The 13,682-nt window shown below is 52.5% G+C and overlaps 1 protein-coding gene across 1 annotated transcript; it reads right to left on the bottom strand.

Annotated features, from left to right (window-relative positions):
* Nucleotides 1-8,128: 8,128 nt before the first annotated feature.
* On the bottom strand, nt 8,129-13,257 carry LOC121674747 (tubulin monoglycylase TTLL3-like). The gene is made up of 8 exons (XM_042049315.1): nt 13,239-13,257; nt 11,809-12,302; nt 11,535-11,663; nt 11,352-11,466; nt 11,166-11,255; nt 10,745-10,931; nt 10,202-10,669; nt 8,129-10,120 (listed from the first exon to the last, which is right to left on the bottom strand). The coding sequence occupies exons 1-8, from the start codon at nt 13,255-13,257 to the stop codon at nt 8,665-8,667; spliced, it is 2,958 nt and encodes a 985-aa protein (XP_041905249.1). The 3' UTR covers nt 8,129-8,664.
* Nucleotides 13,258-13,682: the final 425 nt, after the last annotated feature.

Here is a 13,682-nt window from a genome sequence, read left to right on the forward strand (position 1 = left end):
TTCATACTGAACCACAAACTGGCAACTCAGCTCCTTGAAGGGAGACTTGGTTTTGTGACTGTGGCCAAATGACAACTGCATAAACAAAGCACAGGTGCTGCTGAATGATGTTGACATGGGCTTCCTGAGACCTTCCCCTGCCGTGACTCAGGCTCTTGTCCCTCATGTGCTCAAGACACATCCACACACAAAGAATGTTCAGGCAGTCTGCTTCTGGCACACTGGCTTGCTTTTTAATTTTTTTTTAATTATTGGTTGTTAATCCCACTGAGCCAAAGGGTATAGATTTTACTGAAGGGGAAAATTGCTTGTTGATATCCAAATAACCTAGAAGAGACTTGGAGGCAGAAGGTGCATTTACCTGCTATTAACACACCTAAACCCAAACACCATAACCTGGACAAGGCACTTCTCTTTGCCCTGCAGCACAGTTGTTTAAAATGACCCATTAAGGATCAAAATATGCAACAGCTCAGAGAAACCCTCCCCTGCATAACTCATCACTTCCCTGGGACCGCTGAGTGGGACAGCACAGGGCAGCAGAGCTCACAAGGGGTGTTGGATGGGCCACAAGTCATAGAAGCAACAGGACTGATGAGAAATAACCTACTTTAGAAGCTACATTGACCTCTTACTTTTCACAGGGCTTTTCACCCTCTTAAGTATCACATGAGTTATGTATGACACTGGTGGTTGTGGTTTATGCTTGTTGCAAGCACCCGTTCCAAGGGGATAACACAAAAAGAAAGAAACAAGGTTATATTCAAGATCTGATTTAGACTGTAACTCCCGTGGTGATCATGGCTGATGCTCCTCTCTCTGCAGCTCTAAATGCCAAGATCCTCCTCCAGAAACACCACGGCCAGAAGGTACCGGAGGGCCGGTGTGAGTTAACCGGTAATAGCAGCAGGAGCCACGGAGTCTGTGTAGCAAAATCAATGGAGCAGGATCTAAAAGCTGTACTAAATAACTCCTCAATAATCATAAATCTTGTTACCAACAGCTCTCACGCTGCTTTACAGTGGAAATTATGCCCTCGCTTTGCAGAGGCGGAAATTCAAGCATCGAGGAATGGAGCAACCATTCCTAGAGATGCAGCAGAGAAACAAGGGTCTGGATTTCTGGGTCGGTGTGTTATCTACAGGGTTGCATTGCCTCCCTACCGTGACCAAGTGAAGCAGCACAGGAATAGCCTGCTGGCACTTTTCAGCTCTCTGGTGGGTGCTTTAGGGAAGCATTTCCCTTCGGGCCCGGCGGAGCACCGCTAAGCCATGGAGATGCTGAGAGGCAGCAGAGGAGCAGGCTCAAAGCAGGTCTGCCTCTTCAGCCAGGAGCCTGCCTAATGTTTTTTTTTCTCTCCTCTCAACTTTCCTCTCCTCTCAGCGCATGCAGCAGAGGCAGAGCAGTCTGTGCATAGTTTAAATATCTGTTTTGCAGCAGGTGATGGGAACAGCGGAGCCTGGGAGAAAATGAAGCCTGTTGGAATATGTACCAGTCTGAGTCCATCCCTGCTTGCTTGTCACAGCTTTATCTCTCAAAGAAAGGCAGCTTTTGTCTTAACTTATTTGGAAAGCACATCAGGCAGGGATTAGAGAATATCCTCCCCTGCGTTTTTCCCCAGAGCCCTGCACACAGGGTCTGGGCAAGACCCTGTGAGAGGTAGCCCCTTCCCTAAATTGTTAATGGGAAATAGACGCCTGATCTAAATGTGGGGCTGTAAGCAGCAGTGTTGCGGCAGGGCTAAGTTTGTCAGAATGACTCCTAAAGCAGAGAGAAACTCAAGTGTCTTTAACCCTCATCCTATCTTTTTTAATTTTTTGAATTAATACTGACGTCTGTAAATTGATTAAACCAGTATTGACCTGATGTGAGGCAATAAGGATGAATTAACTTCTCAGTAAATTCCCCGTGGTGCTATTAGACAAGAAACCCTTCACCGAGTGACACAGGGTCTGTGCTGGGGACAAAGAAGATTCAAATCAGCTGTGCCTATGTTGGGGTTTTAATGAGGGTGAGGGTGAGATTTTGCTGCAAAACCTGAGGATTTGGCTCCTCAGAAGGGTTCTCCTCTCTGCCTCGGCTACGCATCACCAGAGGGCAGCAGAGATCAGAAGAAAACATTGCTGCGAAAATCCTGCAGCAGTGGCCAGAAACAAGGAGAAAAATCTTCCTCCACTCCATTCGCGTGAGCAGCCTGCGGGTGGTGGGTGGGGGCAGAGGTGGGTGCGTGTTGCCCGAGTCCTCGCCAGCCGGGAAGTGCCGAGGGTCGGCCCTGCTCCGCTGCTGCGTTGGAGGAATGCAGTGTTCTGTCCTTCTGGCCTGTGCTCTGCACCAGGACCTCTCTCCTGTCAGCTGCCTGGCAGAAGGAAAATGTAGCAGATAAATATTTGCAAGGAAGGCGAAAAGCAGCTCAGATTGATGTCTGCGCCCCAAGTCCTGCTCTGGGCTGGAAAGAAAATAGAGCATGCAAAATGCTGGGTCCCTCTTGCTCAGCCAAGGGAAAAGCCTTGTGGAGGGATCTCTCTCCCCTGACAGTGACTTTTATTCGTGGCATGCGGGCAAACTGTCCCTTTTGCCCCCTGTGCCGTTGCCACCACCGTGCTCCCAGCCCCCAGGAGCAGACCTCAAACACAGGTGATTTCCTCACCAAGTTCATGCAGCTTTATGGATGGGGGAGATACTTGCTGTTCCAGCCTCCCCAAAACAGGATTGTTAGGGATCCAATTATTTGCGTTGTATTGCAATTATTAGTATTAAATAATTCTTTAACTTGATGTTATTAGAAGCTCCAGTGGAAGGAAGGCGCCAACATTTGCTTTTCTTCAGAGTGAACTCCTCACTGAAGCAAAGCTGCCTGCTGAAGACTTGCAGGTAGGTATGTGGAATGTATTTGAAGGATTAAATATTCCCCAGCACTGTGGCACCGTGTCTTGCCTGGTTGGATGTGACTTTCAATTGTGCCTTTCACTTGTGCTGTAATTTTTTTGGCGTAGTTTATTGCTTCCAGGCAAATTTCTGAATGTTGTCAGGACCCTGGGCAGAGAACACAGTGAAATAGTACTGATGTCTCAGCTGCTGTAGTGTACGCCTTTTACAAGGAATTACAAGGCATCTTTTTACTACTAAAGAAAGGAGAACGGTCTTTTTGCATTGCTGTGCCATGATGGTTCTTGCCAGGATGCCATCCCTCCTTCTTCTTTAGGCTTTTTTAGGAGGCCTTTGCAGTGCTCCTGATTAGGAGGAAGGGAGGTGCAGGGAGGGAATGGGCAGCCCTTCAAAGCATGAAGGAGAGGCAGGTGATGAGATGTGATACTAAAGCTTGACCTACATAGTTGTGGTTTTTTCGTGCCTTTTTAACACAAGATTCCCAAGCAGACGGATCATGAGCTCCATACCAGAACTGGACTCAGGACCCTCTTTAGTACAGTTTCTTGCTGCAGTTGAGTTTCAGACTGCAAATGTCAGTGGCTGAAGATAAACTGAAGACAGGGCTGTGGAGAGTCTCTCAGGCGTGTTTTCCATGGTACCAAGCCAGGCCCCAAGGTACAGAGTATGAGATAAATGAACTGGGAGGCATGTGGGATTGAATGGCGTTTATGACATCTCAGAAAACTCTTCTGAAGGTTCAGGCAGGATTTTAAATCTAGGAGTCTAGCAAGGATCTTGCTTTACCCCGCTCCCAGCACATGTGTAATGGCACCCCAAGGCTCCCCAGTGAGCACCAGGACCAAAGCAAAAAGAGCTCATCTGTGGGAATTTACACCAAACCCAGTCTTCTGCCGATGGTTCTGTCACCATTTGGAGTGATCTAACCTCTCCAAGCCCCTGAGACTGCTGCAAGCATTCCCTGTAAACAGACAGTAGTTAACATTCAGCCTTGCAACTGAGGCATTTGGTGGTGATGGGTCAGACCTGTCACAAGCAATTGTTTTGTCTTCCCTGACTGGATAAGCATGCAAATAGTCAAGGAAACAGAACTGCCCAAATCCCACACATTTGCTGTTATTCATTTTAGTGAAAACTATTGACGGTAAGTCTCGAAAGTCTGTTAGAACAGAGATATTAAAGATGAAATTTCTTTTTTTTTTTCTCTTTTTGGGTTTGGTTTTGGTTTTTTTATTTATAACCCTATCTTGAGCCTGACAGAAAATGGTCAGTTTATGTTTTGATTACATACTCCATGAAAATTTTATTTAAAAGGACCATATTTCAGCATTTTTCAGATCTTGCTGTGACTGCTGAAGGGTCACATTAAAATTGCTTTCTGTAAGCAGAGCAACATGAATCTCTGAAATTCATTTTCCCTGAATGTTTTTATATTCAGGTAAAGCTTCCTCCCACACTGAAAGCACACTGCACAAGCCTGGCCTCAGCAAACTCACTTAGATGCAAATCAGTGTTTCAAATGCGGATGGTGCCTGTCAGTACACAGAGGTTTGACTGCCAGAAGGGGAATATTCCTTGTTTACCGATAAATTAAAATCTGTTCACCCAGGAAAGCTTTAAAGCTTTCAGAGTCACACAGTGACAAGGAAAAAGCATTGAATGTTCGGGCTGGGAGGGGATACCCCCAGCTCTTGGCAATTCACAGGCAGCTCAAGCCAAGCCAGCTGGGAGGGGGGCCCTGAACCTTTAGGTGTGACCCCCTGGGCTGGGATGGGGAAAATGGTGTGGGGAGAACAGGGCCAAGCAGCTCCAGCAAGCTGAGAGGGGAGTGCTCCCAGGAGGAATCAGGCATTGTGAAGGGGGGGCTAAAAGGCACAAGGGGATGAAAGTCATGATGAAAGGACTCTTTAACTATTTCTTTTAAGTAATGGTTATATTTGATTTCTTTTTTCCTCTGTAGAAGATGCCAGCTCACGCTGGCCCATCAGATAACAACTGCTGACAGGCATCCAGAATTAATAGGCAATTTGAAGCTACTTCTGGCTCATGTGAATGTTTCTGTTGGTCCTGTGTAATAGCTGCACAGCACAACAGCAATTCTCTGTGATGTGCCAGGCTTCTTCTGGCATCTCTAGTCACCAGGTAGGAGCTGCATTGCACAAAACTAACAGATTCCCGTTTTTATAGACTGCTTTCTGTGTTTCTACAGCTCTTCTGCCTTTGGGGTTCCTGGGCTCTGTTTCTCCTGTAAGCAGCATGTCACAGGCTGTAGCAGCTGTAGCAGCTCCAGAGTGTTTGATTTCCCCACAATCCCTGTGCCACAGGAGAAGAGTTGCTGGGTTGTACAGGCACTGCTGGTAGTAGGAGAGGATTCACTCACCCCATCTTTCTGTAAGATCACACTCAGCAAATACTCTGCTACTTTATTTTACTTCCCCCCCACCCTGCTTTCTTCCAGGGTGTCTCCACGGCTTATAATGCCACCGCACCGTGATTTAGCCTTTCCCCAGTCAAGTTAATTTTGGGGGTAGGAAGTGAAGCCCTTATTTAAGGATGAGGAAATCCTCCTTCCTCCAGTCCATTAAAGTCAATACAATTCCTCTTGCTGAAACTCTTCCCTGATTTGTTATTATAATGAGATATTCCTTGGAGCTATGGCAAGAGATTTGTGGCAGTAGTAATGCTAAACTAAATTTCCTGGGATTCAGTCTCAAGCAATTGATAAAGCTGGGTTATTCAGGAGCCATTCAAAGGTCCTAAGCTGTAAATGTATTTATTAGCTCCACAACAGCCCAAGAATTCCACTTTGTGGAATTTTTGTCTGTTTTGCATTAGCATATGAACACAGATTACTGGGACTAGAACAATATTTGTGTTGCAAGTTGCCTTTCAGAAAAACCCAGCTGAATAGTAAATGTGTTTAAATGGGGAGGAAAAAGTAGGTTCTTGTATTTCAGTCAGAAATACATATTTAGTGAAATATATGATAAATTGGGAAAAATACATGTACTGGATGTGGGACGCCTGTAAGATTAATCTGAGGACAGAAGAGAGAGGAATTTTTATATGCGTGTTATTTTGTGGCTTTTACTGGAGCTGTTGTGGTATCAAAGTGATGATTTGATGTCTTGTTTGCTTAGCATGAGGTAACTGTGATCACATCTTCCTTCTTGAACAGCCATAGCAGAGGCAAGCTGGGGAAAGTCCAGGGAGGCTTAGGGGAGTCTTGGGAACAAGGAAACACACAAAGGGACTCATTGTGCGTGTTTGCATATCGGGTAGATATGTGAGGGCTGCCTGGGTAGGGGCACAGATCAAATAGGGAATTAGGTGTGTGCATGAAGCCAGCAGAACATGAAGCACTCTGAGGTGGCAAGAGCAGCCAGCCCGAGGCACTTGTGTTAGTTTGAAACAATCCTTGAAGGCTTCACAAGTGTTTGAACTTCAAAGGCAAATCACAAAGTGTGACTAAGGTTAGATGACAGCCTGATTGTGAACCAGTACTAGCATACAACTCCTCTGGCCTTAGGTTGTGTACACATGCAGAGTTCATCTTTCCTTTCCTTTTTTTGTTGCTGCTCTCTGTCTGCTTAACTTTTCTGCACCGTTTGCTTTATTTTTTGGTTGTGTTACCCAGCTCAAGAGACTGAGTCACAGTAATAATCTGTTTGAACTCCTACCTGCAGATTTCCTTGTTCTAGGTACATTTTCTGGCACACAACTGATTCAGCTTCCTAGAAGGATCTCTCACTTGGGAGAGTGGAGCTTTCCTCTCTCTTACCAAGGTCTCTCTCTCTCTGACTATCCCTTGGCCCCCTTTAAAACCATTCTCCAAATGATCACTCAGCTTTTCCATAACCAGTCCATTAGCACAGTCTCTTTCCCTCTCTCACAGCTTGCTGCCAGCTCTTTGTTCAATACTCTTCTTTCTGCAGATGTCATTTTAAATTCTGGAGTTTCATCCTTTGACTCTCCTTGTGACACCTGCTCTCAGATCCCTAAAATCTTCCTATGCTGCTGTCATTGCTTCTTACAAGAGACTCTCCTATTCCACTTCTGATGTACAAGGGGGAGTCTCTAAATACATTCTCATGGCCACCCTCGAGGACAGTCTTGGAAAATTCTTCCTGGCTCCAGCCAAGCCCTTCTCTTTGCTCTTATTTCTGCCTCAGGGCCACTGGCACCTGAATGAGTTGACCAGTCATGCAAAAAAGTTTTCTGAGCACTGGATTTTGAGTGGTAGACATCAAAACACCATTAAAGTCAGCTCTTCTCCCTTTCTTTTTGTGGAACAACGTGTGAAGACTGGGAGAGTCTGCAGCCTGTTCTGGCTGGGATGAGAAGGCACAAGGATGATGCCCATAAGGATTTCCTATGGGAACAGAAGATGGTCCCCCCTCAGTACTTGCTCTGCCAAACAACATTTTCAGGGGCTACTCACCAACAAGCCTATGGGTACATGATCCAAACTGATTCAGGAGATGGCCCTTGCTGCTGGCCAGGTTCGCTCTTTCCCTTTGCATTCGGGTTCTCTTCCACCTGCTCACAGTGGCCCTGATGAACGCAGCCAGCAGAAAATGGGCTGTACCTTAATGCAGCAGGAGTTTCCCAGTGAGGAGAACCTTGTGGCTCTTGCAGAGAGGAGGCCTCAGGAACTGGCTCTAACAACAGAGAACTCTCCCAGCTAATCTCTGTCAGAACTCTGCCAGAAACACCAGAGTCTTTTTCTGCAGCTGATGTATCATGCACTGGGCACATCTGCCCAGCCCAAAGAGGGGCAGGAGGGGCCTGGCCCGGCCATCCTCAGGCAACACGAGCAGGCACAGGCCTGGTGCCTGGAGGGCACAAGCACTGGGGAGCCATGGGGTCCTCTCTGCTCTCTGCCAGCAGTGGAGCTGCCCTGGCAGTTCTAGTTCCACCTGTGAGGAAGAACTCACTCCATACACTGGAACAGATCCCCCAGACAGACTAAGGAGTGTCCCTCTCTGGAGATATTCAAGAACCGTCTGGACACAGTCCTGTGCCGTGTGCTCTGGGATGACCCTGCTTGAGCAGGGAGGTGGGACCAGATGACCCACTGTGATCCCTTCCAAGCTGACCCATTCTGTGATTCTGTAACAAGATGGGTTACCTTGTCATAGAAGGAACCAGCAGGAGCTGGTGCTGTCCCAGGGCCCCCTTTGCATTCCCCCCCCCTCCTTTCCTGCACATCCAAGCAGCCCCAGGAGCCCTAATGCCTACAGGGGACCCCTGTGGCCGCCCGACTCCCCTTTGCCAGCCCATTAATCCCCATCTGCTGCCAGGCTCAAGCACCCACTTCTTTTCTTGGCACACACAAAGGATGGGATTCCTCCTGCCATCCCCCTGGCATTGCAGGAGGCACCAGCCCTGCCAGCACCCTGTTCCTGACCTGCTTCCTAGTGCCGGGGTGCACCAGTGTCACCACTGCCACAGCTCTGTCCGGCAGGGGTGACCGCAGGCAGGCAGGAGTGGAGGCAGCTTTTCCTGCCTCCTCTGTATCCCAGCAGAGGAGCTGCCCCGGCAGCCCCAGTGCCTGCCTCCAGCCTCATCCCCAGCTGTGTCCACATCTCCCACACACAGAAGATCAAAGCCAGGCTCCTTCTCACAAAAGTCTGTTAAAGCAGGTGTGCAGGTTGAGGTGGGTACCGCGGCGCAGTACCCTCCTCTCGTTCGCGTGTCCCTGGTCTTCTGCATCCTCTTGGGAGCTGACGGTAGGCTTCTTCAGTCCCAGGCAGGGGCCGGGGTCCCGGTGCTCTGTTACAGCGCAGGCAGGCGTGCTGGCCTGGCTGGAGGTCCTGCAGGAGCCGGTGCACAGCCCACGGGTCGCCAGGGTGCTCCCCGGGGTTGTGGCACAGATCCCCTCACCGGGGGACGGGCATTGATTGGGGGCAGAACTGCACAGGACCAAGCAGCCTGGGGCTGCCCACCCGGCTGACTCAGCTGTGGCAATCCCTGGCTCCCGGCAGAACATCTCGGGGGTCGCCGGGAACTCCTGCGCTCTCCCTGGAGCGGTGGCAACTTATCCAGGGGATGGCTAGTGATCGAGGGCGGAGTTGCCTTGGGCTGAGCTGCCTGGGTGTGAGCTTCCTGAGCCTGAGCATCCTCGAGTTGCCCAACCAGGTGAAGGAGCTCCTGGGTCCCATCAGAACTGCCTGTAGGTCGCCAGGGACCCCTGGTGGGTCCCCGGGGTGGTGGCAGAGGCACCAGAGGACAGCTAGTGATCGGCGGCAAAGCTGCCTGGGGTTGATCTTCTGGGGGCTGAGCTTCCTCGGGCTGCCCGACCACCAGGTGAAGGAGCCATGGCAGCTCCTGGTCTCCAGCAGAGTAGCCTGGGGGTTGCCAGGGGCTCCTGGGGGCTCCCTGGGTCAATGGTCCAGGCACTCTATCCATGGGACAGCTACTGAGCAGGTGCTGAGCTTCCTCGGGCTGCCCAACTAGGTGAAGAAACCATGGCAACTCCTGGCTCCCAGCAGAGCAGTCCGGGGGCTGTGGCAATGCTGGAAGGTCAGACCTGGGCAGGCAGCAGCTGCTCCATGGCCCCAGAGGAGACAGCTTTCCCGGTGCCGCTCTGGACCGGGGGACCTCGGTGGCTCTGTCCCCTGAGGGTGCAGGGGGCTTGTCCTGGGATCGAGCCGGCCGGGGCTTCTTCAGGGAACAGCCTTCGACCATCAGCTTCAGCCCTACATGCAGACATGTGGGCATGGCTGCCTGCAGGAAGGCACAAGGGGGAGTGGGGGCTCGGGGTGTCTGGGGTGTAGCTGCCCCCAGTCCCCAGCCTACCTCCTTGTAGAGGAGCTCAAAGGCACCAATGGGACAGGAGGGGTTGTCCTTGCGGTCGAGCACGAGGCGCAGCGTGTCCCGCTGGACATTGGCGCAGAGCCGGCGGGTCACCGCCGAGGAAGGGCTCATGGTGGGGCAGGAGTTGATCTCCACCAGCCAGGGCTGGCAGTCCTCCCCAATGAGAAAGTCAGCCCCGAAGAGCTCAAAGCTGCCCTTGCGGGAGCCCACCTGGTCCTGGGTGCAGCGCAGGGCGTTCAGGATCGCCGCCTTCATGCCAGGCACCATCACCCGGTGCCAAGCATCCGCCCTCCCCAGCCGTGCCAGGTATGCCTGGAATTGCTTGTTGGACCAGATCTTGTCGAGGGGCACGCGGGGATCCGGCTGTGATGTTTTGTACCGCTTCTGGATGGAGACGTTGCAGAGGTGCCTGGCGCTGGGCAGGGAGAGCGGGCTGGGTCAGGGGGTGCCGGGGGGCTGGGCAGTGCGAGCCGAGGGGGGCGGGGGGGGCACTCACGGCTCCAAGCGGCGCAGGGAGAAGGGCTGGGAGCAGAAGCGCAGGTAGCAGTCTCGGTAGAACCAGACAGTCAGCGGCTTCCAGTCAGTCACCACGAACCATTGCCGGATGTCGAATTTGGTGTCGAAGATGGTCAGCGGCTGCTCCACGTACTTCTGCACCACCCACTCGCACACCCGCGCCGCGGGGGCCGTGCAGCTCCGCGACAGCTCCAGCACCTCCTCCAGCCGCGTCGCGCAGACGATGCCTGGGCAACACAGTGATGGTGGGATCTCTTCTCCGTGGGGATGTGTGTGCCCCATGCTTCCCTCAGCCTTACCCCTGCCGCGGGATTTGGCGCTGGGCTTGAGAATCCAGACATTGAGGTTGCCCTCTATGCCGAGCTGCGGCAGCTGCTCCCCCAGGCGCTGCAGCACGCCCTGGCACTGCTCCCGCTGCTCCTTGCTCAGCACCAGCCTGGCCCCCTCACTGTGGGGGGACAGAGGGGGCTCAGCACCGACCCCGCCACCATTTCCCCCTGCCCCCGTCTCCCTCAGCACTCACTGTGCCACATGGTAGTATTCCTGCAGGAAGTGGTCCCAGGCGATGCATGTCCGGCAGGGCGACGGGGTCTCCCTGTCGATGTCCTGGTGCCCCAGGACGCCCAGGTGCTGCTCACAGACCTCCAAGGCCTCCTCCACCAGGTGGGGGTACAGGGGGGAGCCTGGCCATGCCGTGGATGGCATGGAGTGAGAGACGTGACTCCTATGCCAGCCTTGGTGCCAAAGCACTGAGCCTCCCTGTGGGAGGGGTGCCTTTGGAGCTAGGGCAGCCGACGGAGTAAGGGATCCCAAGCCACAGCCATGAGCAGAGGGTCAGCTTCCAAGCTGAACCCTCAGACATGTCCCTAGCCCTGAACTCCCCATTTCATTACCCCCCTCCACCGGACCCAGCTCCACGCACTCACCTGGCACCTTGTTGGATTTTGGGGGCTGCTCTGTCCCCACCAGCCTGTCCCCTACCTTCTCCACAGCCAGTTTGAGCAGGTTGCGAGCTGCCGTCAGGCAGAAATCCTCTGCAAGAGGGAGGAGTCATCCCTCGCCAGTCCTGCACAGGACATGGGAAGACGGGAGCATTGAGGGGCGACAGGAGACAACAGCCCCAAGCTCACCGATGAAGGCTTCCTGCTCCTCCATGACCCCCAGCCGGTAGCACCGGGGGAAAAAGGTGTTGAGGTCGACTTGCTCAAACCAGGACAAGTTTTGCAGGCTTTGGCACAGCCCCTCCTGTTTAGAGAAGCTTGTCAGCCCCTGCTGGACACCCCCACCTCTTGTGCCCCCCTCCATGCTCCCACCTTGGTGCAAAGGGCATGAAGCCGGGGATAGCGGTTCACCACCTCAATCCTCTGCAGCAGCTCCTGGTCAATGGTGTTAAGGCAGATGGTCCAGAGGAAGTTTGGCACCTGGTCCTGCACCAGGAAGGACTGCAGGAGGGAGTGGGCCGGGGTGAGACAGAGAGCCCCCATCCTGCCCCAGTCCCTTGCTCCAGGCTGTGCCCTGCCCCTGAGGGTCCCAGGGGAAGGGCGTGGGAAGCTATGGCAGAGCTCAGCCCTAGCCCTCTCAGCTAACCATAAGGTCATGGAGGTCATCAGAGTCCTCACTGCACTGCTCTTTTTCTTCCTTCTTGTCTTCATCTTCCCCTTCTGCCTTGCTCCTCTTATTGTGTGGCTGTGGATGGTGCAGGGGCTCTGTGCTGCCCAGGGAAGGCTGTGCCCCGCCACGTGGGTTCAGCACTGCCTCCCCCAGCTCATCATCATCATCATCATCACCATCACCATCACCACCACTTGCTCTCTTCTCCACCTGCCGCTTCTTTTGGTTGCCAGCCTGCTGCTTCAGCTGTTTGCCATTGCGGGGGAGCTTCCTCTCCACCCAGCCCCGGGCCCGCAGCAGGCGGCGGATGACGGGGTAAGGGCCCTGCACTGCAAAGATCTTCTTCTCCTGCAGAGAGAGCAGCGAGCTCAGCCTGCCCCAGCCGGTGCTCCAGCTCAGCTCTCCTGAGCCACAGCTGCAAAAATGCAAGCGCGTGGCGTTCCGGGGCGGTGTGAAATCAGACCCCTCACCTTAATGGCCTTCTCCACATGCAGCTTGGCCCTCCTGAGCTGCTCAGCATCAGCCATCGTGGTAGCCAATCTTGACAGCTGCCACCTGCCCTGTGAGGACAGCCCCATCTGAGCCCACTGTCCCCATGTCCCCAGGCCCACGGGGCGGGTAGGGAGGGGGAGAACACGCTGACCTGTCTGCCTCTGCCTCACCAAGTCTGAGGCCCCTGACAGGGCATTCCCTGACCTGCCAAGCCTTCTGCCAGCACCCCACCTGCACATCACAGCCTCGGGATGCCCTGCTGTGCCCTTTGTCCTTGGCCTGCTGGGCCAGGGGCAGCTGGGATGTCACTCACTCAAGTATTGTCCCTGGCTGAGGGGCTGTGTGCCCACAGTGGTGCTCTCTGTGTCACACTGTCCCAGGGTAGTCTGATAGTGAGGGAAGCTGTGGGTAGCTCTGCCTCCTTTAGGCCAAGCAGCTTTTCCTATTCCCTCAAGCCATTAGGGACTGAGGTGGGTGTCCTGCACAGGCCTCCTAATTCCAACACCACTGTGATGCCACAATGCAGGATGCTCAAAGCAGCCTTAATATCACAGGTCCTGGTTCTTCCCTCTTGTGAGGGACTTTAACTACCCTGACAGCTGCTGGAGAGGCAACACAGTGAAGTACAGACAGTCCAGGAGGTTCCTGGAAAGCTTTGATGATCCCTTCCTGACACAGGTAGTGGAAGATCCCACAAGGAATGGTGTCCTACTCAACCTTATACTAAGAATCAGGAAAAGCCTTGTTCAACTTGTGGAGGCTGTCATAGGTAATCTCCATGACAGAACTCTGCCAGAAACACAGTTTTACCCTACAATATAATTTCTGACTGCTGCTTGGTTTTATTTTGATGGCTACTGTTCAGCAAATTGCCCCTTTGCTTCTCCTTCTCTCAGAGATGCAGTTTCATTTACAATTGCTCATGAGCTCCATGCCCACACTGCCTCCTATGACTTATCTGAAGCACTATTGTTTTTGTTATTTACAATCATCTGCAGCCAGCAGAAGTTTTATGCTGACAGATAAAAATCACACACTGGTCATTCAGTGTCGTTTCACTCTGATTCACCCGAAAGGATCTATTAACAAGAACCTCAGTTACCCAGCCTCACAGGTGGGTCATAATGTTAAACTGGTATCACAGACAGGATCCCTTGGCTGTGGCGGTGTGACTGGTGTGGTCCGGAACTGTTGGAACATATTTCTCCAGGAAAAATGTCAGGACAACCTTCAGAGGGTCACTTTTGGTGAAAGCTTTGCAGCTCTCAGGAATGCTCACAGAGAGCTGCTGAACCAGAAATGGTTCAGAGGGAATGGAAAATGAATCAGTTGCTTCAATTGGCCCTTCAGGAGGTGAT

Source organism: Corvus kubaryi, unplaced genomic scaffold, assembly GCF_017639235.1.
Source record: "Corvus kubaryi isolate FWS band 111438036 unplaced genomic scaffold, C.kubaryi_AGA036_p1.0 70, whole genome shotgun sequence".
In the NCBI taxonomy this organism is placed as follows: Eukaryota; Metazoa; Chordata; class Aves; order Passeriformes; family Corvidae; genus Corvus; species Corvus kubaryi.